We start from the raw sequence: 24,424 nt of genomic DNA, 5'->3' as shown, positions 1-24,424 counted from the left end.
AATCTATCTTGAATAAATTTTTGTATAAGGAGTAGGAAAGGATCCAGTTTCAGCTTTCTACTTATGGCTAGCCAATTTTCCCAGCACCATTTATTAAATAGGGAATCCTTTCCCCATTTCTTGTTTTTCTCAGGTTTGTCAAAGATCAGATGACTGTAGATGTGTGGTATTATTTCTGAGGGCTGTGTTGTGTTCCACTGGTCTATATCTCTGTTTTGGTACCAGTACCATGCTGTTTTGGTGACTGTAGCCTTGTAGTATAGTTTGAAGTCAGGTAGCGTGATCCCTCCAGCTTTGTTCTTTTGACTTAGGATTGTCTTGGAGATGCGGGCTCTTTTTTGGTTCCATATGAACTTTAAAGCAGTTTTTTCCAATTCTATGAAGAAACTCATTGGTAGCTTGATGGGGATGGCATTGAATTTATAAATTACCTTGGGCAGTATGGCCATTTTCACGATATTGATTCTTCCTATCCATGAGCATGGAATGTTCTTCCATTTGTTTGTGTCCTCTTTTATTTCACTCAGCAGTGGTTTGTAGTTCTCCTTGAAGAGGTCCTTTACATCCCTTGTAAGTTGGATTCCTAGGTATTTTATTCTCTTTGAAGCAATTGTGAATGGAAGTTCATTCATGATTTGACTCTCTGTCTGTCTGTATAAGAATGCTTGTGATTTTTGCACATTAATTTTGTATATTGAGACTTTGCTGAAGTTTCTTATCAGCTTAAGGGGATTTTGGGCTGAGACGATGGGGTTTTCTAAATATACAATGATGTCATCTGCAAACAGGGACAATTTGACTTCTTCTTTTCCTAACTGAATACCCTTGATTTCTTTCTCTTGCCTGATTGCCCTAGCCAGAACTTCCAACACTATGTTGAATAGGAGTGGTGAGAGAGGGCATCCCTGTCTTGTGCCAGTTTTCAAAGGGAATTTTTCCAGTTTTTGCCCATTCAGTATGATATTGGCTGTGGGTTTGCCATAAATAGCTCTTATTATTTTGAGATACGTTCTATCAATACCGAATTTATTGAGCATTTTTAGCATGAAGGGCTTTGAATTTTTTCAGAGGCCTTTTTTGCATCTATTGAGATAATCATGTGGTTTTTGTCTTTGTTTCTGTTTATATGCTGGATTACATTTATTGATTTGCATATGTTGAACCAGCCTTGCATCCCAGGGATGAAGCCCACTTGATCATGGTGGATAAGCTTTTTGATGTGCTGCTGGATTCAGTTTGCCAGTATTTTATTAAGGATTTTTGCATCGATGTTCTTCAGGGATATTGGTCTAAAATTCTCTCTTCTTGTTGTGTCTCTGCCAGGCTTTGGTATCAGGATGATGCTGGCCTCATAAAATGAGTTAGGGAGGATGCCCTCTTTTTCTATTGATTGGAATAGTTTTAGAAGGAATAATACCAGCTCCTCCTTGTACTTCTGGTAGAATTCAGCTGTGAATCCATCTGGTCCTGGACTTTTTTTGGTTGGTAGGCTATTAATTATTGCCTCAATTTCAGAGCCTGCTATTGGTCTATTCAGGGGTTCAGCTTCTTCCTGATTTAGTCTTGGGAGAGTGTAAGTGTGCAGGAAATTATCCATTTCTTCTAGATTTTCTAGTTTATTTGCATAGAGGTGTTTATTGTATTCTCTGATGGTAGTTTGTATTTCTGTGGGGTCGGTGGTGATATCCCCTTTATCATTTTTTATTGCGTCTATTTGATTCTTCTCTCTTTTCTTCTTTATTAGTCTTGCTAGCAGTCTATCAATTTTGTTGATCTCTTCAAAAAACCAGCTCCTGGATTCATCGATTTTTTGGAGGGTTTTTTGTGTCTCTATCTCCTTCAGTTCTGCTCTGATCTTAGTTATTTCTTCCCTTCTGCTAGCTTTTGAATGTGTTTGCTCTTGCTTCTCTAGTTCTTTTAATTGTGATGTTAGAGTGTCAATTTTAGATTTTTACTGCTTTCTCTTGTGGGCATTTAGTGCTATAAATTTCCCTCTACACACTGCTTTAAATGTGTCCCATAGATTCTGGTATGTTGTGTCTTTGTTCTCATAGGTTTCAAAGAACATCTTTATTTCTGCCTTCATTTCATTATGTAGCCAGTAGCCATTCAGGAGCAGGTTATTCAGTTTCCATGTAGTTGAGCGGTTTTGATTGAGTTTCTTAATCCTGAGTTCTAGTTTGATTGCACTGTGGTCTGAGAGACAGTTTGTTATAATTTCCATTCTTGTACATTTGCTGTGGAGTGCTTTACTTCCAACTATGTTGTCAATTTTGGAATAAGTGTGATGTGGTGCTGAGAAGAATATATATTCTGTTGATTTGGGGTGGAGAGTTCTGTAGATGTCTATTAGGTCTGCTTGCTGCAGAGATGAGTTCAATTCCTGGATATCCTTGTTAACTTTCTGTCTCGTTGATCTGTCTAATGTTGACAGAGGGGTGTTGAAGTCTCCCATTATTATTGTATGGGAGTCTAAGTCTCTTTGTAAGTCTCTAAGGACTTGCTTTATGAATCTGGGTGCTCCTGTATTGGGTGCATATATATTTAGGATAGTTAGCTCTTCCTGTTGAATTGATCCCTTTACCATTATGTAATTGCCTTCTTTGTCTCTTTTGATCTTTGATGGTTTAAAGTCTGTTTTATCAGAGACTAGGATTGCAACCCCTGCTCTTTTTTGTTCTCCATTTGCTTGGTAGATCTTCCTCCATCCCTTTATGTTAAGCCTGTGTATGTCTCTGCATGTGAGATGGGTCTCTTGAATACAGCAGACTGATGGGTCTTGACTCTTTATCCAGTTTGCCAGTCTGTGTCTTTTCATTGGAGCATTTAGTCCATTTACATTTAAGGTTAATATTGTTATGTGTGAACTTGATCCTGCCATTATGATATTAACTGGTTATTTTGCTCATTAGTTGATGCAGTTTCTTCCTAGCCTAAATGGTCTTTACATTTTGGCATGTTTTTGCAATGGCTGGTACCGGTTGTTCCTTTCCATGTTTAGTGCTTCTTCAGGGTCTCTTGTAAGGCAGGCCTGGTGGTGACAAAATCTCTAAGCATTTGCTTATCTGTAAAGGATTTTATTTTTCCTTCACTTATGATACTTAGTTTGGCTGAATATGAAATTCTGGGTTTAAAATTCTTTTCTTTAAGAATGTTGAGGCCGGGCGCGGTGGCTCAAGCCTGTAATCCCAGCACTTTGGGAGGCCGAGGCGGGCGGATCACGAGGTCAGGAGATCGAGACCATCCTGGCTAACATGGTGAAACTCCGTCTCTACTAAAAATACAAAAAACTAGCCGGGCGTGGTGGCGGGCGCCTGTAGTCCCAGCTACTCAGAGGCTGAGGCAGGAGAATGGCCTGAACCTGGGAGGCGGAGCTTGCAGTGAGCCGAGATCGCGCCACTGCACTCCAGCCTGGGTGACACAGCGCGAGACTCCGTCTCAAAAAAAAAAAAAAAAAAAAAAAAAGAATGTTGAATATTGGCCCCCACTCTCTTCTGGCTTGTAGAGTTTCTGCTGAGAGATCTGCTGTTAGTCTGACGGGCTTCCCTTTGTGGGTAACCCGGCCTTTCTCTCTGGCTGCCCTTAAGATTTTTTCCTTCATTTCAACTTTGGTGAATCTGGCAATTATATGTCTTGGAGTTGCTCTTCTCGAGGAGTATGTTTGTGGCATTCTCTGCATTTCCTCAATTTGAATGTTGGCCTGCCCTACTAGGTTGGGGAAGTTCTCCTGGATGATATCCTGAAGAGTGTTTTCCAACTTGGTTCCATTTTCCCCTTCACTTTCAGGCACCCCAATCAGACGTAGATTTGGTCTTTTTACATAATCCCATACTTGTTGCAGTCTTTGTTTATTTCTTTTTCTTCTTTTTTCTTTAGATTTCTCTTCTTGCTTCGTTTCATTCATTTGATCCTCAATCTCTGATACTCTTTCTTCCAGTTGATCAAGTCAGTTACTGCAGCTTGTGCATTTGTCACATATTTCTCGTGTCATGGTTTTCATCTCTGTCAGTTCGTTTATGGCCTTCTCTGCATTAATTATTCTCATTATCAATTCTTCCACTCTTTTTTCAAGAATTTTAGTTTCTTTGCGCTGGGTACGTAATTCCTCCTTTAGTTCTGAGAAGTTTGATGGACTGAAGTCTTCTTCTCTCATCTCGTCAAAGTCATTCTCCGTCCAGCTTTGATCTGTTGCTGGCGATGAGCTGTATTCCTTTGCAGGGGGAGATGTACTCTTATTTTTTGAATTTCCAGCTTTTCTGCCCTGCTTTTTCCCCATCTTTGTGGTTTTATCTGCCTCTGGTCTTTGATGATGGTGACGTACTGATGGGGTTTTGGTGTGGGTGTCCTTCCTGTCTGTTAGTTTTCCTTCTAATAGGACCCTCAGCTGTAGGTCTGTTGGAGATTGCTTGAGGTCCACTCCAGACCCTGTTTGCCTGGGTATCAGCAGCAGAGGCTTCAGAAGATAGAATATTGCTGAACAGTGAGTATACCTGTCTGATTCTTGCTTTGGAGGCTTCCTCTCAGGGGTGTACTCCACCGTGTGAGGTGTGGGATGTTGGTCTGCCCCTAGTGGGGGATGTCTCCCAGTTAGGCTACTCAGGGTTCAGGGACCCACTTGAGCAGGCAGTCTGTCCCTTCTCAGATCTCAACCTCCGTGTTGTGAGATCCACTGCTCTCTTCAAAGCTGTCAGACAGAGTCGTTTGCGTCTGCAGAGGTTTCTGCTGCTTTTGTTGTTGTTGTTGTTGTTGTTGTTTAGCTGTGCCCTGTCCCCAGAGGTGGAGTCTACAGAGACAGGCAGGCCTCTTTGAGCTGCTGTGAGCTCCACGCAGTTTGAGCTTCCCAGCAGCTTTGTTTACCTACTTAAGCCTCAACAATGGCAGGCGCCCCTACCCCAGCCTTGCTACTGCATTGCAGTTAGATTGCAGACTGCTGTGCTAGCAATGAGGGAGGCTCCATGGGCATGGGACCCTCCAGGCCAGGTGTGGGATATAGTCTCTGATGTGCCCATTTGCTAAGACCCTTGCTAAAGCGCAGTATTGGGGTGGGAGTTACCCGATTTTCCAGGTGTTGTGTGTCTCAGTTCCCCTGGCTAGGAAAAGGGATTCCCTTCCCCCTTGTGCTTCCAAGGTGAGGTGATGCCTCGCCCTGCTTCAGCTCTCGCTGGTCGGGCTGCAGCAGCTGACCAGCACTGATTGTCCGACAATTCCTAGTGAGATGAACCCAGTACCTCAGTTGAAAATGCAGAAATCACCTGTCTTCTGTGTCGCTCGCACTGGGAGCTGGCGACTGGAGCTGTTCCTATTCAGCCATCTTGCTCTGCCCCAAATATACTACATTTTCTTTATCCATTCACCGACTGATGGACGCTTAGGTTGATTCCATATTAATGCTATTGTCAATAGTGTTTCATTACTGATTCAATCTCACTACTTGTTATTGGTCTGTTCACGTTCTCTTTTCTTTTTATTCAGTCTTGGCAGGTTATATTTATCCATGAGTTTATCCATTTCCCTCAGGTTTTTGAGTTTGTTAGTGCATAGTTGTTCATAGTAGTTTCTGATAATCTTTTATATTTCTGTGGTATCAGTTGTAGTGTCTCCTTTTTCATTTCTAATTTTGTTTATTTGGGTACTCTCTCTTTTATTCTTGGTTAGTCTATCTAGTGGTTTATCAAATTTGTTTATTTTTTTTCAAAATAACTTTTCATTTTGTTGAACCTTTGTAGTTTTTTAGTGTCTATTTTGTTTAGTTCTGCTCTGATCTCTATTCTTTCTTTCTACTAATTTGGGGTTTGGCTTGTTCTTGCTTTTCCAATTCCTTGAGGTGCATTGTTAGGTGCTTTGTTTCAAGTCTTTCTACTTTTTGATGTAAGCATAAACTTTTAAGTGTATTTTCTACAAATTTATACCTATAAACAAGTAATGCTTTTGCTGTATTCCATAGGTTTTGGTATGTTTTGTTTCAATTTTCATTTGTTTCTAGACATTTTTTATTTATTTCTTAATTTCTTCATTGACTTAGTCATTGTGCAGGAGCATGTTGATTAATTTCCATGTATTCCCACAGGTTTCAAAGCTCCTCTTGTTATTAATTTCTAGTTTTAGTCCATTGTGGTCTGAGAAGATACTTGATATGATTTCAATTTTTAAAAATTTATTGAGACTTGTTTTGTGTCCTAACATACAGTCTGTTCTTGAGAATGTTGCATGTGCTCATGAGAAGAATGTATATTCTGCAGCTGCTGGATGAAACATTCTGCAATTGTCTATTAGATCCACTAGGTCTATGGTGCAGTTTAAATCTAATGTTTCTTTGTTGTTTTCTGTCAGATAATTTATTTATTTCTGAGAGTGGAGTGTTGAAGTCCCCAAATATTATTGTATTGATGTCTATCTCTCCTTTTAGATCTAAAAATATTTGTTTTATATACCTGGGTGCTCCTGTGTTAGGTGCACAAATGTTTGCCATTGCTATATCCCTTGCCAAATTGATCACTTTATCATTATATAATGAACTTCTTTGTCTCTTTCTCCTGTTTTTGACTTAAAGTCCGTTTTATCTGATATATGTATAGCTAGTTTTGCTTACCGTTCATTTCCTTTTCCATGGAATATTTTTTCCATCCCTTTACTTTTAGTCTATATGTGTCTCTGCAGGTGAAATGAGTTTCTTTTAGGTAGACTATATTTAGGTTACTTTTAACATTCATTCAGCCAATCTATATCTTTTAAGTTGGAGATTTAATTTGTTTACATTCAAGGTTATTATTAATATGTAAGGATTTATTCCTGTCATCTTGTAATTACTTTCTGATTATTTTGTATTTCCTTCCTTCCTTCTTTCCTTCCTTCCTTCCTTCCTTCCTTCCTTCCTTCCTTCCTTCCTTCCTTCCTTTGTCTATATTNCTTCCTTCCTTCCTTCCTTCCTTCCTTCCTTCCTTCCTTCCTTCCTTTGTCTATATTGTGGTTTGGTGGTTTTCTGTTTTCTGTACTGGTAATATTTGTGTTCTTTCTCTTCCTCATTTGTGTGTTTGGTGATAAAATATCAGACACAACACAAAAATGTAGTCCATGAAAGAAACAATTGATAAGTTGGACTTTATTAAAATTAAAAACATCTGTTTTGTGAAAAACAGTTAAAAGAATAAATAGATAAGCCATAAAATGGGAGAAAATATATGCAAAACATATACCAATTAAGAAAATTCTATATGGAATTTGCTAAAACCTCTTAAAACTCAACCATAAAAAAACTAACAACCCAATTTAAAAATGGTCAAAAGTTCTGAACAGACACCTAATCAAAGAAGATACACAGATAACAAATAAGCATCTGAATATATGCTCAATGTCATATGTCATTAGGGAATTTTAAATTTAGACAATGACATACACTACACACCTATTAGTATGACTGAAACCCGATATTACTGACAACATCAAATTTTGGCAAAGATGTGAAGCAATAGAAATTCTCATCCATTGCTGGTGGGAATGCAAAATGTTACAGCCACTTTGAAAGATATTTTGGCAGTTACTTAAAAGCTAAACATTGTCTTACAATGCATTAATCATACTTTTTATATCTACGCAAAAACTTGCACACAAGTGTTTATAGCAGCTTCATTCATAATTGCCAAAACTTGGAAATAACCAATATGTCAATCAACAGGTGAATAGGTAAACAACTGTGGTACATCCAGACAATAAAATATTATTCACTGATAAAAAGAAATTAACCATCAAGCCACAGAACTACATGGAAAAACCTTAAATGCATATACTAAGTGAAAGAAGTTAGACTGAAAAGGCTACATACTGTAGGATTCCAAATGTATGACATTTTGGAAAAGGCAAAACTATAAAGACAGTAAAAAGATCATTGGTTACCAGGAGTTTTAGAGGTGAAAGGGAGAGATGAATAGGCAGAGCTCTGGGATATTTAGGACGGTGACACTATTCTGTATGATACAGTAATGGTGGATACATGATATTTTACATTTGTCAAAAACCATAGAACTGTATAACACAAAGAATGAACTCTAATGTAAACTATGGACTTTAATAATAATGTATAGTGTTTCATTGGTTGCAATAAATGTGCCGCAGTAAGTCAAGACATTAACAAAATAGGAAACTGGGAGGAGGGGCAAAGGGGCTATATGAGAGTTCTCTGTACTTTCTGCTCAACTCTTCAAAAAAAATGTATCTTCTTATCTGTTAACTTCTTTGTAACCCTAAGGCTATTGTGAAAAATAAAGCTTATTAAATAAATAAATCTCCTTTGCTTCTTCAAAAGGTGTTTTACTGGAAATACTTGTTTAGGGTGTGCTGGAGCCTTAATTTTCGTATCATCAGCAACTAGCACGGTACTGGTAGCATCAAGAAAACTTAATAAAGGCACGTTGAATAAATGAATGCATTTTTTAAAGTAATATGTCATGAAAAGACATGTAGGAACCTTAAATGTATATTACTAAGTGAAAGAAGCCACTCTGAAAAGGCTATATACTGTGTGGTTTCAACTATATGAAATTTTGGAAAAGACAACATTTCAGAGACAGTAAAAAGATAAGGAGTTGCCAGGAGTTTTGGGAGTGGGAGAGATAAATAAAGTGGAACACAGAAGATTTTTAGGGCAGTGAAACTCATCTGTAGGATACTGTAATGGTGGATACATGTCATCATACATCCGTTGAAACCCATAGATTGTACAACACTAGGAGTGAACTCTAAATGTAAACCACAGACGTTGGGTGATCAGGATGTATCAATGTAGGTTCATAGAATACAACAAATGCACCACTGTGGTGCTGGATATTGATGGTGAGGGGAGTCTTGGGGGTAATATGGGAACTCTGTACTTTCCACTCAATTTTGCTGTGAACTTAAATCTGCTCTAAAAATTACAGTGTGTGTGTGTAATGCTAGAAAGACACTATGTTAATGCATTTTAGTACAATTCAATGCCATTAAACAGATGTTTTAAAAGTTATATGTGCCTGGCATTGTGGTAAGCTGGGAAGTATTAATAAACAAATATTATCTCAAACCATTGTGCATTATTACTCATTACTGACTTCCTCTAATAAATTTAACTAAGGCAGTGAAAGGAGAAAGTAAAAAAGTAAATATTTTATTAGCAGGGAGATTCCAAATTACTTTCCAGTTTCTTCCAGGGGACTTGGTACTTTGAATGTTTTATAAAGATGTTGAACTGCCACCAGAGAGTTTATACTCTTCAGTGTCTGCCCATATTATCAATATCACTACTCATACTTCTGCTGTCCTCATTATCAAAAAGTACTTATTTGTAAGCAGCAATCTGCTCTACCAGACATTGTACTAATATTTACATGTGGGTGTTCCCTGCTATCCTAAAGATCATAAGTAAAATAAGCAATGCTGAAGGGAATGATAACATAACATTCAGATAAAAAAACACAAATGCAATGATATTTTAGTGAAATCTTAGTTAATGGAATTGTTCAGGGATGGAAATTCTGGCTAATTGAATTTTCTGTTCACCTGAAATTTAAATAGAAAGTCCTGTTGGTATCTTAATTGAGGTAAATAATTGTAAAATGTCTAAGACCAATTTCCATTCATCGTAAATGGTCCCTTGAACTATTCTGAGTCTTCTTTTGATGGCTAGGTATCTTGCAGAGTTTCTGTGTCATTATCCTGAGTATGAGTAATCATTGTCCAGGAATGACGATTGATAAAATTAAGGATGGGAGGTATGTTTTAAAAAATTAAAATGTTCAATTAAACAAGATCTCTTTCTTGGTGTTATTTGTTTCCCCCCCCCCCCCCCCCCATTAAAGCATTATCAGTCAAAGTCCAGCATCATGCCCAGAGTCTGACAAAATCAGATTTATTGGCTCAATGCATTGAGGGAGGGGCATTCTAGAGGAACTACGGATTAATCCTTGATTGAAGGAAGGAAGAAAGTTTTGTAATGTTTACATTTACACTGAAAGATTCTGATGAGGTCTTAGGGAAGCAGGGGTAAATCCTGAATTGGTTGGAGTTTCTGAGGCACGATTGGAAGAAATGGTGGTTAACTATGGACTAGGTTCTCTTATGGGGCAAGGATAGCTTAGCAGTTGGGTATCCCTGGTAATAAATGTAAGCAGCAAAGCAGGTTTGGGGCATCACTGGTAAGAAAGCAGTAGTCACTCAAAGGAGAAGGGGGTCGTTATGGCATTTTACAACTGCTGCATGACCTTGGGAGAAGCAGTATTTTCTGCTAACTTTGCAGCTGGCTTTATCTGTCTGTCTTCCAAGCCTGATTAATAGCAGGGCTGCTTATTCTCAGTCCACACCAATTTTCACTCTTTCAGTCCCAGACAGATTTTGACTTTTTATAATCTAAATGTGGAGTACAACAAAACATTCTGGACAATTGAGGATTCTTGCTAGCTTTGATGAATTCAGTCTAGTCCTACAGGAACTCTCAATCACTAAAGGGTAGCAGCTCTTCCTCAGTCTCTAAACTTCAGTTTCTTTATCTGCAAAATAAAGCTAATACTATGTATCTCAGATGGTTATTATGGTTATCCAATATGTTTTAAGATGTGAAATGCTTTTGCAATATGCAGTGTACTATAAAAGGATGAACTGGGATTATTATTATTATTTACTAATTATAGGTTTTTGTCTAGAGTAGCTTACAACCCAACACAACATAGTTGGGACTGAGCATCTAAAGTCTGCTCAATAAATGAAGAGAAACAACAAACATGTTTTAGGTAGACTTGTAGTATTTTATGCATAGATCAAGGCTAAGACCAACCCTGGAATCATGAATAGTATTCACCACTCCTTCAAAAACGTACCTTTAGTTAACTAGAAATTAAGGACGGCCCTAGGTAAAACTATGCTGTTTATAATGTATACATTCATATACAGGTGTGATGAGATTTGAAATCTATTTAAATTAAAGCAAGGTGATTGGTCTGTATTTCTTCTTCCAGTGGGTTAAGCTGAGAGTGGAAGAAAGGAAAATACTTTTTGAACCTCGACTTTGGGAACACCAAGGACATGTGGGGTCCTTCAAGACATTAAAAATTGTGTGAGAAGTTGCCAAAATATACCTCATCATTTTCACTAGGGCTGCCTGGGAATCCAATTATTTCCTCTGTATTTTAGGGACAAACAACATATTCACAGCTTCATATTGCTTTTTAAAAAGCTTTTTAAAAGTTGAATCATAGCTCTTGTGTCTTGTGGGTCATTACTAGGTTAGTTTTGGTCTTTAAGATAGACTCATCTTATTTTAAGAATAAAAATTTTCATGCCTATATCATATTCCCTCCTTTATTAGAGCATTTCACTCATGCAAGAAGAGGATGTTAAGGTAAAGGAATGAAACAGAAGACCAGAAAGTGGTAAAAAGCAGCAGTGAAGAAACCAAAACTAAAACAAACAAGCAAAGACCATATTCATCTCACAGCCTTTCAGGAACTGAAGGTAAATAAAATTATTTGCATTTTAATAAGCTTTTCTGAAAACATTAAGATAAATTGAATATGTTTTTCAGGCCAAGAATTAGAAAAGATTTGGTAAACTGTTTTATAGTATTGCCTGAGGAAGAAAACATTAGGTATTGATAGGGCTATTTGTAAAGTGAGATTTATAATTGAAAATGACTCTCTGTTGGGACAAAGCAATTGTCTTGAAATTCATGTAGTCCTTTTTGACAATCAGATGCAATGCGTAACCCTGTAGGCAATCTAAAATACTATTATTTCTTGTTTAATAGGACTGGTTCAATTTTTCTGACTTTTTAAATTAGATATGTAGAATACATGCCTCACTAGCAAATTCTTTAAAACAAAATTCTCAAGCTTCTTGTAAGATTGATAAGAAGGAAATTCTGTAGTGGTACAGGACTGAGGTGGCCTTCCTAGAATCACTATCCCCAAAGGACACTTTGCAGGTATTCTCTGATCCTCCTTTGCAGCAGTTCCCATTAAGCTTTAACAGAAGGACAGAAAGAAAGAAGTCTTCCCCTTATGATTCCTACTAGGTTTCCTCAAAATAATTATTTGACTTCTCTGAATAAACATGGTAGAGCTTGGCAGAGAGCAGATTGTTGGAATGATTTTAAAATCGTAGAAATAAATAACCAAACTTGTGCAATTATATCTTATGTTATTGCACACATAAAATTATTTTACCATCTCTATAAATTATATCTTCTGGAGTTAGTGAAAGGGTTGTGATGCAGTTGTGTGGGATAGACTAGCAGTTGTGAATGGTTACCACATTTGGGTTCAGATTTCCTTGTGGCTTAGTCTCTTAGCAACATCAGAGGCATAGGAGAACTGTGCCAATCTCTGCTTAAAGGGAGATAAAGGGGAATCTGTATGCCCAAAGTGGAGTCTAAGAGCTTTGGCAATGGGCTGAAAATCAGGAGAGGCTAGGGACCACAGTGGTGAAACTGACCCAGAGAGCAAACAAATGAGAACTACAAAATCTTAGACAGGATTTGATCCAAAATGCTATTCAAGCTGCAGGGGAAATGCTGAGTACAGACGTTATACTTACTGAAGTCCTAGTGACATTATCTCATCAAGCCCTCAGTAAATATCTAAGCTTTTTTTTTTTACTAGGTATCATTTTAAGTCCTCTATTCCTCTGTGGCAAACTAAGAAATGAAAAGTTGTAACACATATTTCTAGGATCCGGCTGCTACACAGGAAATTGAGAACCTAGGCAGAGGGGCTAGTCCTCCTGCCAGATCCAGTGCCTCTGGGGAAGTTTCTCCACAAGTCAACTGCCTGAGAGCTATTTATTTACATCATCACCGCTTGGTTATATTAGACAATGCAATTTTGAAATGTGTGGACAACATAAGAGCTATGATTCAATTTTTAAATGGGCCCAAAGCATTGCCCTTGCTATGGTCTAAATGTTTGTGATCTCCCAAAAATCATATGCTGTCACCTAATATCCATTGTGATAGTATTAAGAGTTGGGGCCTTTGAGAAGTGATTAAATCATGAAGGCTCCCCTCCTCATGAATGGGATTAGTGCCCTTATAAAAGAAGCATGAATTAGTTCCCTTGCCCTTGTTGCCATGTGAGCACACACAGAAGGCTCCATTCACGAGGAACAGGCCCTCACCAGACACTTAATCTGCCAGCATATTGATCTTGGACTTCCCAGCCTCCAGAACTGTGGGCAACAAATTTTTGTTGTTTATAAATTACCCATTTAAGGTATATTGTTATGGAATCCCAAATGGATTAAGACAAAAATTGGTGCTGACAGTGGGGTGCTCTGGTTAAAAAAAAATGTGGAATGGCTTTGGAACTTCGTAATGAACAGAGGCTGGAATAATTTGGAGGAGCCAGCTAGGAAAAGCCTATATCAACATGAACTAACTGTAAGGAGCAATTCTGGTGAGGGTTCAATAGAAGAGGAGAACTGTAGAGAAAGTTTCAGTCTCCTTAGTGATTACTTAAGTGGTCATGATCAGAATATTGATAGAAATATGGACAGTAAAGGTCATTTTTATATGGGCTCAGACTTACAGGAGAAACAAGTTATTAAAAACTGAAGTGAAAGCCATCCTTGTTATAAAATGGCAAAGAACTTGTACGAATTTTCTTCATGTCCTAGTGCTTTGTGGAAGGTAGAACTTGTGAGTGGTGTGATAGGATATTTAGTGAAAGAAATCGCTAAGCAAAGTATTGAGGGTGTGGCATGGCTTCTCTTGATTGCCTACAGTAAAATGAGAGAATAAAATGAATTAAAGATGAAATTTATAATCAAAAGGGAAGCAAAATTTAAAGATTTGGGACATTCTCAGCCCAGCCATGTTGCAAAGAATGAAAAAGTGTGTTAAATAGAGAACACGAAGAGTGTGGCCAAGAAAACATTTGATAAGATTAGTATAGATATAAGGAAGCCAGAGGCTATTCATCAAGAAAATAGAAGAAGGAATTCTAGAGATTTTCAGGGCTACCCCAGCCATCACAGGCCCTTTCCAGACACTGGATCTGCAGGCATCTTGATCTTGACTTCCCAGCCTCCAGAACTTTGACTAATATATTTCTGTTGTTTATAAATTACCTAGCATAAGGTATTTTTTAGCAGTGTCCTGTACAGACAGAGACAGCACTGAACAAGGGCCATGCATCCAGAAATAAATTTTGTTTCCAGAAATGCCTTTGAGAGGAATCCCCTAATTAAAAATTCTCAGTATTCTGCCATCAGAACTCTTCCTTATAAAGAAAGTATATGGGTTATGAAAAAATGTGAATCTTCTCTTGCTTCACCTTAATAGTATGATTAGCAATTTTTTTTTCTATTAAAATGCTGGATTTGTTCCAATTTGCTGTGCTGTATAAAATCTTGTATGCTTTGTTTCAAGGACTTTGGAGGCTAGAAGACATAATTAATTAGTTCCTGTATTAGCATAAATGGCTATAGACTGAAAGAATTCTAGAAACCACACAAACTTCCAAATAGATCACAGTTCACACAAGACATGTGAAAGTGGAATGATGACATTTTAGTCAATGATGTCTTGCACATACAAAGGTAGCCCCGTAAGATTATAACACTGTACTTTTACTGTACCTTTTCTTTGTTTAGATATGTTTAGATACACAAATACTATTGTGTTACAGTTGCCTACACTATTCAGTACAATAATATGCTGTACAGGTTTGTAGCCTAGGAGCAATAGGCTATACCATATAGATTAGGTGTGTAGTAGGCTATAATCTAGGTTTGTATATGTACACTTGATGTTTGCACAATAATGAAATCACCTAATAATGTATTACATACAACATCATCCCCATCATTAGGCTACTCGTGACTATATTACAAAATGAGTGACTCTATATTTATGTTGGCTGGGAATTTCTGCCTTTTTGTTGGCACTTCTGTGAAGGTGACTTTAGTTAGCTAGTGGGGTCTTGTAAAATTTTCAAAATAAATGTCCTGTAACTTTCCGTCACTGCTAATATAGTTATTTTCCTGGGGGAGTTGGTGGAGAATGAGGATGTAACAAAATCAGTTAAACAATGTCATTGTGCAAGTTCTGAAAGGTTGTCTTCCTATATAGCATTTCCTAGCTGGTTGACTCATTTGGCCGCTAATATGGTGGCTTGTTCAGGATTTATCCAATTCATGTATATATGTTTTGTCTCCCACCAACTCTAATCATTTGCTGCCGGAGACAGCAGCAGTGTCTCCCTTTTCTTTTGTAAAATGGTATAACCAGTTTGGAATACAGTTAGGTGGATTCGTAAAAAGTTAAATAATCCTGCAGAACAAAAAGGACAGTAGACAAAAACTAAAGAAAGATGTGTAAAGAAATGTCTTTAGTTAATAACAATGTATTAATTTTGATTCTTTTTTTTTTTTTTTTTTTTTGAGATGGAGTTTCACTCTTATCACCTGGGCTGTAGTGCAATGGCATGATCTCAGCTCACTGTAACCCCTGCCTCCTGGGTTCAAGCAATTATCCTGTCTTAGCCTCCCGAGTAGCTGGGATTACAGGTGCCTGCCACCACCGCCACCATGCCCAGCTAATTTTTGTATTTTTAGCAGAGACGGGGTTTCACCATGTTGGCCAGGCTGGTCTCGAACTCCTGACCTCAGGTGATCCACCCACCTCGGCCTCCCAAGGTGCTGGGATTACAGTCGTGAGCCACCGCACCTAGCCTGATTCATTTTGAATTAGTACACTTTATATATATATGTATGTGTGTGTGTATATATATATGTGTATATATGTGTGTGTGTGTATATATATATACATATATATGTGATATGTGTCAGCAGTTCATTCCTTTTGTTTTTGAAACGGAGTTTTGCTCTGTCACCCAGGATGGAGTGCAGTGGCGAGATCTCAATGCACTGCAACCTCCACCTCTGGGTTCTAGCAATTCTCTGCCTCAGCCTCTTGAGTAGGTGGGATTACAGGCGCCTGCCACCACGCCCAGATAATTTTTGTATTTTTAGTAGAGACCGGGTTTCACCATCTTGGCCAGGCTGGTCTCAAACTCCTGACCTCATGACCCACCCACTTTGGCTTCCCAAAGTGTTGGGATTACAGGCATGAGCCACCGCTCCTGGCCCATTCCTTTTTTATTGCCAAGTATATTCCATTATATGACTATACAACAATTTGCTCATCTATTCACCTGTTGATGGACATTGGATTGTTTCCAATTTGGACTATTATGAAGAAAGCTGCTATGACCATTCGTATACATGTCTTTGTATACACATATATTTCCTTTTCTCCTGCCTGGATACCTAGACATGGAGCAGTCCCCAATGTCGATAATTGGGGAAACGGGGTATCGGGTATATAGGAACTCTATATACTATCCTCATGATTTTCCTATAAATCAAAAATTATTCTAAAAAATAAAGTTTGTTTAAAAATGATTTAAATTTTATTTAAAGAATAAACTAAAAATTAATTATATGTCTACTATACAATTCAAGCAAGCCATGTCTAGCTATTCAGGCAAGAGAAAAGAAAATATATGTGCATACAAAGATATGTATATGAACGTTCTTAGCAGATTTTTTCATAATAGTTCTAATTGGAAACAACCTGAATGTCCATCAACAGGTGAAGAGAAGAATAATTTCTGTATAATCATATAATGGAATACTATTTGGCAATAAAAATGGTATGAACTATTGACACATATAACAAGCTGGGATAAATCTCAAAATAATTTTGCTACATGAAATAATCCAGAAAAAAACAGGCGCCTATTGTATGATTCTGTTTATATAAAATTCTAGACAAGGCAGACAGATTTATAGTGATAGGAAGATCCCTGTTGTTGGAGATGTGCAGGAGGGAGGGATTTCAAAGGGACACCAGGAAACATGGGGGTGATTAATATGTTATCTTCATTGTGGTGATGGTTTCACAGGTGTATACATATCAGTCTGCCCTTAGAAATTGCACACTTTAAACTGTGTGATTTATTATATGTCAATTATACTCTGATAAAGCTGTTTATTTTAAAAGTTATATGCAGCCACACATACAAAAAGGGAGATTATTATCTTAGGCTCGTATAATTAGTACCCTTGATCACAAAACATGTCTGAGCTTTTTGGTGATGGAACTTCTGCTACTATGTACTAGTGTACCTATCACACATCCATTTGGGGACCAGTTTCTTGTTCTGTAGAATGAAAAGTGACCCTTAAGGTCTTTTATACATAGATACATTGACAGTAATCCTAAACATGTATCTTCTATAACAATTTAAAATGAATTCAGTTGTATTGATTTCAAATAAATATTAAGTTAAAATTCCCTAATAAAGTGTTACTAATTAGAAACTTCAAAGTATAAATGGCAATTAATACTTTAGAATCATTTGTAATATACCCATTATTTATTTCTGAAAATCTGTTCTGTATCAGGCAATTAATTTCAAGGGTTTTTTTTTTTTTTTTTTTTAAGAAAAACAGCTTTATTGAGATAAAATTTATATGCCATGTAATCTACCCATTAAAAGTAAACAATTCCTCGTTTTCTAGAATATTCACAGACGTGAAACTATCATTACGGTCAATTTTATAATATTTTCATTATCTTTTTTTTTTTTTTTTTGAGACGGAGTCTCGCTCTGTTGCCCAGGCTGGAGTGCAGTGGCTGGATCTCGGCTCACTGCAAGCTCCACCTCCCGGGTTTACGCTATTCTCCTGCCTCAGCCTCCTGAGTAGCTGGGACTACAGGCGCCCGCCACCTCGCCCGGCTAGTTTTTTGTATTTTTTAGTAGAGACGGGGTTTCACTGTGTTAGCCAGGATGGTCTCGATCTCCTGACCTCGTGATCCGCCCGTCTCGGCCTCCCAAAGTGCTGGGATTACAGGCATTATCTTACAAAGAAGCCCGAGACTGCTTAATGGGTATAACGTTTCCTTTTAGAGTGATGAAAATGTTCTGGAACTAGAAAGTGGTGGTGGTTGTATGAATTCTGAATGTACTGAATGCCATTAAATTGTGAATTTTAAAATGATGAATTTTATGTTATGTTGTATTCTATCACACATACAAAAACACAACCATAGACTTTAGCTATCACATCTATATTCCATTCCTCCCCACTGACCCTAAGCACCCAGTAATCTACTTTCTGTTTCTATAAAGTTGCTTATTGTGGATATTTTATATACATTGAATCATATAGTATGTGTTTATTTTGTTTGTTTGTTTCTGGCTTCTTACACTGAGAACATTTTCAAGGTTCATTCATGTTGCAGTATATGCCAGTATTTCGTTTTTTATGGTTAAATAATATTCAACTGTATGAATGTATCACGTTTTATTTATTCATTCCTTAGTTGATAGACATTTAGGTTGTTTTCATTTTTGTCTATTATGAGCAATGCTGCTATGAACATTCATGGACAAGTTTTTTGTAGACACATGTTTTGATTTACTTTGTTTATATCCCTAGGAGGGCTATTCCTACCAGCAGTGTATGAGGTTTCCCATTTCTTCATATCTTTACCAACATTTGTTATAATCTGACTTTTTTTTCTGAGACAAGGTATAGCTCTGTCACCCAGGCTACAGTGTAGTAGAGCAATCATGACTCACTGCAACCTCAACATCCTGGGCTCAAGTGATCCGCCTACCTCAGCCTCCCAGGTAGCAAGTAGCTGGGACTACAGGCATATACCACCATGCCTGGCTAAGATTTGTACATATATATATATATATATATATATATATTTTTTTTTTTTCTTGGTGGGGAATGGGGGAGAGACAGGGTTTTGTCATATTGCTCAGGCTAGTCTCGAACTCTTGAGCTCAAGAAATCCACCCACCTTGGCCTCCCAAAGTGCTGGGATTATAGGCCTGAGTCACTGTGCTCACCCTATAATCTGACATTTTAAATTATAGCCATCCTAGTGCATCCTAGTGAGTATAAAGTGGTATCATGTGGTTTTGGTTTACATTTCCTTGATTACTAAACATGTCAAACACCTTTTCATGTGTATTTTGCCTAGAAATATGCTCCTATAGTCAATATTTTGCATAGACTCTTAAGGGGTTCACAGACCTTCAAAGTTACAAACCCCTAGAGAAGAGTTATTGGGTGGACACATAGAGAGAAATTGTCATGAGAGTAATTATAAATAATATTTAAACATAGTAAATAATACAAAGCGTACTTGTCTCATTTGTGCTGCTGCATATTCAATAAGAAAACTGAAGGAATAAATTTTAACATTAATTGTACTAAAATTTTAGATTAATTTCCACTGCATGATTCTTAATGGGAGTGAAGAGGGAAGAATCCCAATTCCTATCAGAATCAGGAACATACACTACACATCATCATCTCTGAAACCAAAGAGAAACTTCATAAACTAAGTGAGTCAGGAAAGGTTACCTATATTTTTATATCTTTCTTGTACAAATGAGAAAGTACTAAATAGAATTAGAAAACCAATAGATTGATATCTACAAAACAAGGGAGGTATTTGCGTAACAGGAGAGTGAAAAGAGGTCTAAACATGTACTAAATTGAAGGATCAGTATTTTCAGGATAAGTATTAGATATTGGGAAAAAATAAACACTATTCAACAAGAGTCAACAGTTATTTTGGCTGAGCACCAGCTTACCATTGCCACTGCATCTTTACACTTATGACATATGAAGTTGTCTGTTCCCAGGTGGAAAATGAACAATTTGCACAGTGGTCTGAGGAGTCACCTTCGAAGACTGGAACTTTGCTGTGACTGTTGGAGTACCAGTGGTTTTAGCTTTAGAAACTCAAAGACATTTGCTTAGGTAGCTTTTGGAGGGGCATTATACCCTGGTGACAAAATCTTTAAATGGGAGAAAAATCTACTTATGTTAGAAGCTTGCACATTGGCATTTCTTAAGGCAGTCATCCTTGGTTTCTCCATAACATCAGCTTTTAGACAATGGAATGATTTGGAGTTGTAATTAAAATCCTGAGCAGAATCCCTTGTAGGATGTTTCATTACATAACTGCAAAGACAGCAAAAAAAGATAAGCAATTCAAGCTCTCTACCTTATTTCACCTTCTCTAATGTGACCTGCCAGTTCTTCAATAAACTTTTCTCCTTTCATCCAGTAGATCATTGGCCCAGACTCTCCACTGAATCCGAAGAATGCTTTGCAGGGAATGTTCAGAGGCTTACCTGAGAATGAGAGAAAAATAAATGAGCAAATGACTCCTGATTATCAGTGGGAGACAGGAAGCGACCATTTAACATCCAAAGGAAAACTCAGAGGTGACCCAATTTTCAACTATTTTTCTAGTCATCTTATCATTGTACCTGAGAAAAATTTTAAATAGTTATGAGGGTTTCTAGAAAAGTCTTAAATTCAAAGTATAATCAAAAGTGAGAAAATAAAGTTACTCAGTTTTCTGTTTGTTTGTTTGTTTGTTTTTGAGACGGGGTCTGGCTGTGTCACCCAGGCTGGAGTGCAGTGGCGCAACCACAGCTCACTGCAGCCTTGACCTCCCTGGCTCAAGTGATCCTCCCACCTCAGCCTCCCAAGTAGTTGGGACCACACAGGGTCTCCCTGTGTTCCCAAAGCTGTTTGTTACTCAGGTTTTAAAACTGTTTATTTTTACTGCCTCCTTCTTATAATATGAAAAAAACAAATGAAAAGACTATCTTTTTTCTTTATTTTTGAGAATATTAAGCACTGCTAACTTGAACTTACCCTTGAAGCTAACATTAATCAAAAGTATAAGTTAATTTTTGGTTGGTGAGAAGACATATCATAATATACTCTCCACTGTTATTAAAATTACATGGAAATTTGTTTATTCTGATTTTTACATGTTTTAAGAAAAATTAGGTAATATAAACTATAATGGTTACTTTTAGACATCAAATTGACTGGATTAAGAAATATTAATATCTAGATAGCTGGAATGCATTATTTCTGGGTATGTCTGTCTGGGGTTGCCAGAAAAGAGTGGTATTTGAGTTTGGTGACTGAATGGGAAGATTCACTTCAGTGTGAGTGGGAAGCACCCAAGTGGCTGGGAGCCTGGATAGAACAAGAAGTCAGAATGAAGGCACTGTGTAAAATGGGGCCTCCTTGAGGTGGTCTATCAAAAAATGACTGCTCTTTTCTTGGCACTACACATAGGTACTGACAATTGCTGCAATTTCTCCTGGAAGGAATGTTTTTTACTCTCCCATTAAACAGATTCTTGTCAAATAAACACAAGAGACAGATATTTCAGCAGTCTAGTTTCTACAAATGTTGAATAAATATCCTGAAGCCTCTTGTCAATGGTTGAAAACAGGAAAACCATCCAAACATCATATGTAATACTCTGAGGAGAGTCCCAAAGTGATCAGCTCTTATGCCAGATACAGAGACTCAATGTGTGCCAGGGGATGGGCACCTCCTCCTCTAAAAGGCATGAAAGGGATCTCTGCATTTATTGGGCAAATAACCTGAAACATAATGTTTCAAGGGATTTCTAAAATCTGGCTTAGGCACAAACTCTTATCTAACATTTTATCTATTTGCTGCTGTACGGTTTTGCCTCCAGGCATTTTCAGAGTAATTCCTATGTTACTATGTGACCTGTTAGTAGAGACAGCCAACTTATGTTTGCATCTAAAGTAGGTTGAAGACTATCAAAATAAAGAGAACTTTGTGAGGTGCTGCCTCAGTGCTATGTAATAAAGTAAGTGAAGCTTCTTGCAAAGTGGCGTACATGCAGTGGATTGGCTCTCGTTGCGCTATAATTCCCCAATTTCTCTTATCAGAGAGCTCTGTGAACATCTGCATTGTGAGAAGGCTGCTCAGAGATCTTAAAAATCTAGAAATCTCAACAGTCTTAAATTTTACAGCCCTGTATTTGCTGGACACATCTTGAAATGAATAAACTCAAATTATCAATGTGTTCAGGAGAGTCTCTGGGGAAAGAGTTCAAACATCTATGTATCATTGAGTTTTATTGGATTTTAGAGCCAAAACTTTTCCAAACAAAACTGCGAGGTAAATCAAAATGTGATGACGTTGTGATGGTAGTAGAGTTTGTGTGCCTCTGTGTGTCTGTGTCTGGTGGGTAGATGGGGGGATTTAAGAAGGAAGTGGCAATTGGAGAGGAGTAGGAGCCACATCTTATAAGTCCTACCATTTATAAATAATGAAGATATACATCAGTGGTATATTGGTAAATATTTAAAACTGGCTTTCTGGAAATAATATGCATGTAAATACATAAGTTTACAAATTTTGTGGATATGAAGGATGTCACAGCGTTTATAAAATACATAAATAATAACAAAACACAATATGTTATGGTAAATTCCATGTACTCAATTGATTCTCACAGAGTGCTTTCACTGATTTTTGTGGAACCTATGTTTGCAAATGAAAAACAAGTGTAGTTCCAATATGCGTATTAGTCAATATGTTCATGAACATTAATGACAAAAGTGGAAATAAACCAATAGACGAATATCAGAATTTCACTCATTCTTCAGTTATATGAGTGACTTCTTTTGATGAATTGGATAACAGATTATATTTGCATTTCAAAGCCATACCATTGCTGTTAGAAACACTTTAAAAGAAACAGACCAAATTATCTGATGTGAAAGAATTGTAGGTGAGGGTGAAAAGATAAAATCTTTTTTTATTTTCACCACTTATCTTAATCTCCTCTTCTACCAGGATTTTCTAAAAATTTCTCAAAGGCAACAGTTTCATCTTCAGTACTTTCATCTAACTCTGCTCCCCATCCTTTAATGGGCTGCATATTTTTGTAAACGCCACAGATAGCCATCACTGGCCTTTTCTTGACAAACAATTTTTTCCATTCTGTTTTTCTCTTTAAACAATTTTCAACCTCTTTTAAAGTCTCCTTCAAATTGTCCTATTATCTCTGCTTCTTGGTATGCAGTTTTTTTCCATTGTGTCAAGGGAAGCACCATCAAGGTGGTTAATTTTCTTATGAAGTTTATAATTTCATTTCTGTATTTTCATTTACAGCAGGGATTGTTTTCTGTGGTAGTCCCAGATGCTGAGGGTTTTAGAGGAATTCCCTTAGAGAAGTTCCAAGGTTGCCTCTACCAAGGCCCTACAAGTTTCACTGGTTTGGAACCAGTTTTTCTGTCAATTTCTTTGCTTTGCTTGGGGGTTTGTGCCATTTATGAGTTATGTGAATTTAGAGTCCACACCCATGCTCGGTACAGGTTTAGAGTTCCAGTTTCTCTTAAATGTTTCATTGGATTCATAGACATGGCCCTGGACTGAATGTGAATTTTCTGTACACTTTCCTGAATCAATAAGCAGAGTTTTCTAGGCCCCATTTCATAGATTTCAGGGTTTATAAATCATTCAGTTTTCTAGATTTTTGCTGGGATGTGTTCTAACTCCATACTTCACATAGATCCTGAACTCAAGCCCTTATACCCTGAATGTCCACATTTGGTTTTGATATCTCCAGGAGATCTTCAATTTCAATTTATACTTCTTTCTCTTACTTTGATCTCCCTATTTATCACTAAAGCCTGAGAATTTCCCTTACTTGCTTTCCAGTTGGGCTAAGCATGTAAATTCTTTGCCTTATGTTGACCAGCATTTCTCTGTAGTTAGAACAAGAGGTGATCTTTACCATATCAATTCATTCTACCTTATTGACTAGGTGCCTGAAATTCTACCACAAAAATCTATAAATTGTGTATCTTTGTCTTACGTAATCAGGTTAATTTTAATTTCACCAGTCTTACCAAGGAGTTAAACATAGAGTTTATATTAATGTTACTGTTAACGTATCCTTTCTTCCCTGGGCCCACATTTTGATTTGGCCTTTCAAAATAAGATAAAAAGAAGAATGGATAGTTGTGATGCCAATGTGAAAACCAGTCACCTTCCTGCTGTGCTTTATGTGTTTAACTTTGTAGCTTCACCTTTCAAGAAGTTTATTTCTTCCTTAAGATAATTCACAATTAGGGCACAAATCTTTTATCTGTATTTGTGAGAATGCCCTGAATCACATGCTCCAGTCTAGCAGGCCAGTGTCAGAACACATGGAACACTGGAGCATGTTACTTTCAGTTGTAAGACATATTTTAAGAAGACTGTTGCTAATAATGCAGTTTATGAATTAATTATTTAAAAATTTACAGGAGAGTTGAAGTCATCATTATATTAATGTCACTCTTACACATATGCAATCCAGTATACTTCTTTTTGAATGAGAGTTGAGGGGTAAAGTCATAACTCGTATATGAGGCATATTTAATTGTTATGGTTTGAATGTCCCCTCCAAAACTCATATTGAAATCCAATTGACAATGTAACAGCGTTGAGAATTAAGACCTTTGGAAGATAATTAGGTCATGAGGGCTTTGCCCTTATGAATGGAGTAATGTTATTGTAGAACTGGGTTAGTTTT

General features: G+C 37.2%; 1 protein-coding gene across 1 annotated transcript in view; it reads right to left on the bottom strand.

The window, feature by feature from the left end:
* IL1RAPL2 (interleukin 1 receptor accessory protein like 2) overlaps positions 1 to 24,424 on the bottom strand; it is a 1,281,282-nt gene that overhangs the window by 37,254 nt on the left and 1,219,604 nt on the right. The window contains exon 7 of the mRNA XM_025372668.1: positions 20,057 to 20,186. Within this exon, the coding sequence (XP_025228453.1) occupies positions 20,057 to 20,186 (130 nt within the window). The remainder of the gene's footprint in view (positions 1 to 20,056; positions 20,187 to 24,424) is intronic.

Source organism: Theropithecus gelada, chromosome X (genome assembly GCF_003255815.1).
Source record: "Theropithecus gelada isolate Dixy chromosome X, Tgel_1.0, whole genome shotgun sequence".
Taxonomy (NCBI): Eukaryota; Metazoa; Chordata; class Mammalia; order Primates; family Cercopithecidae; genus Theropithecus; species Theropithecus gelada.
The sequence above is the reverse complement of the archived record's forward strand: the minus strand, read 5'-3'. Positions and strand labels throughout refer to the sequence as shown.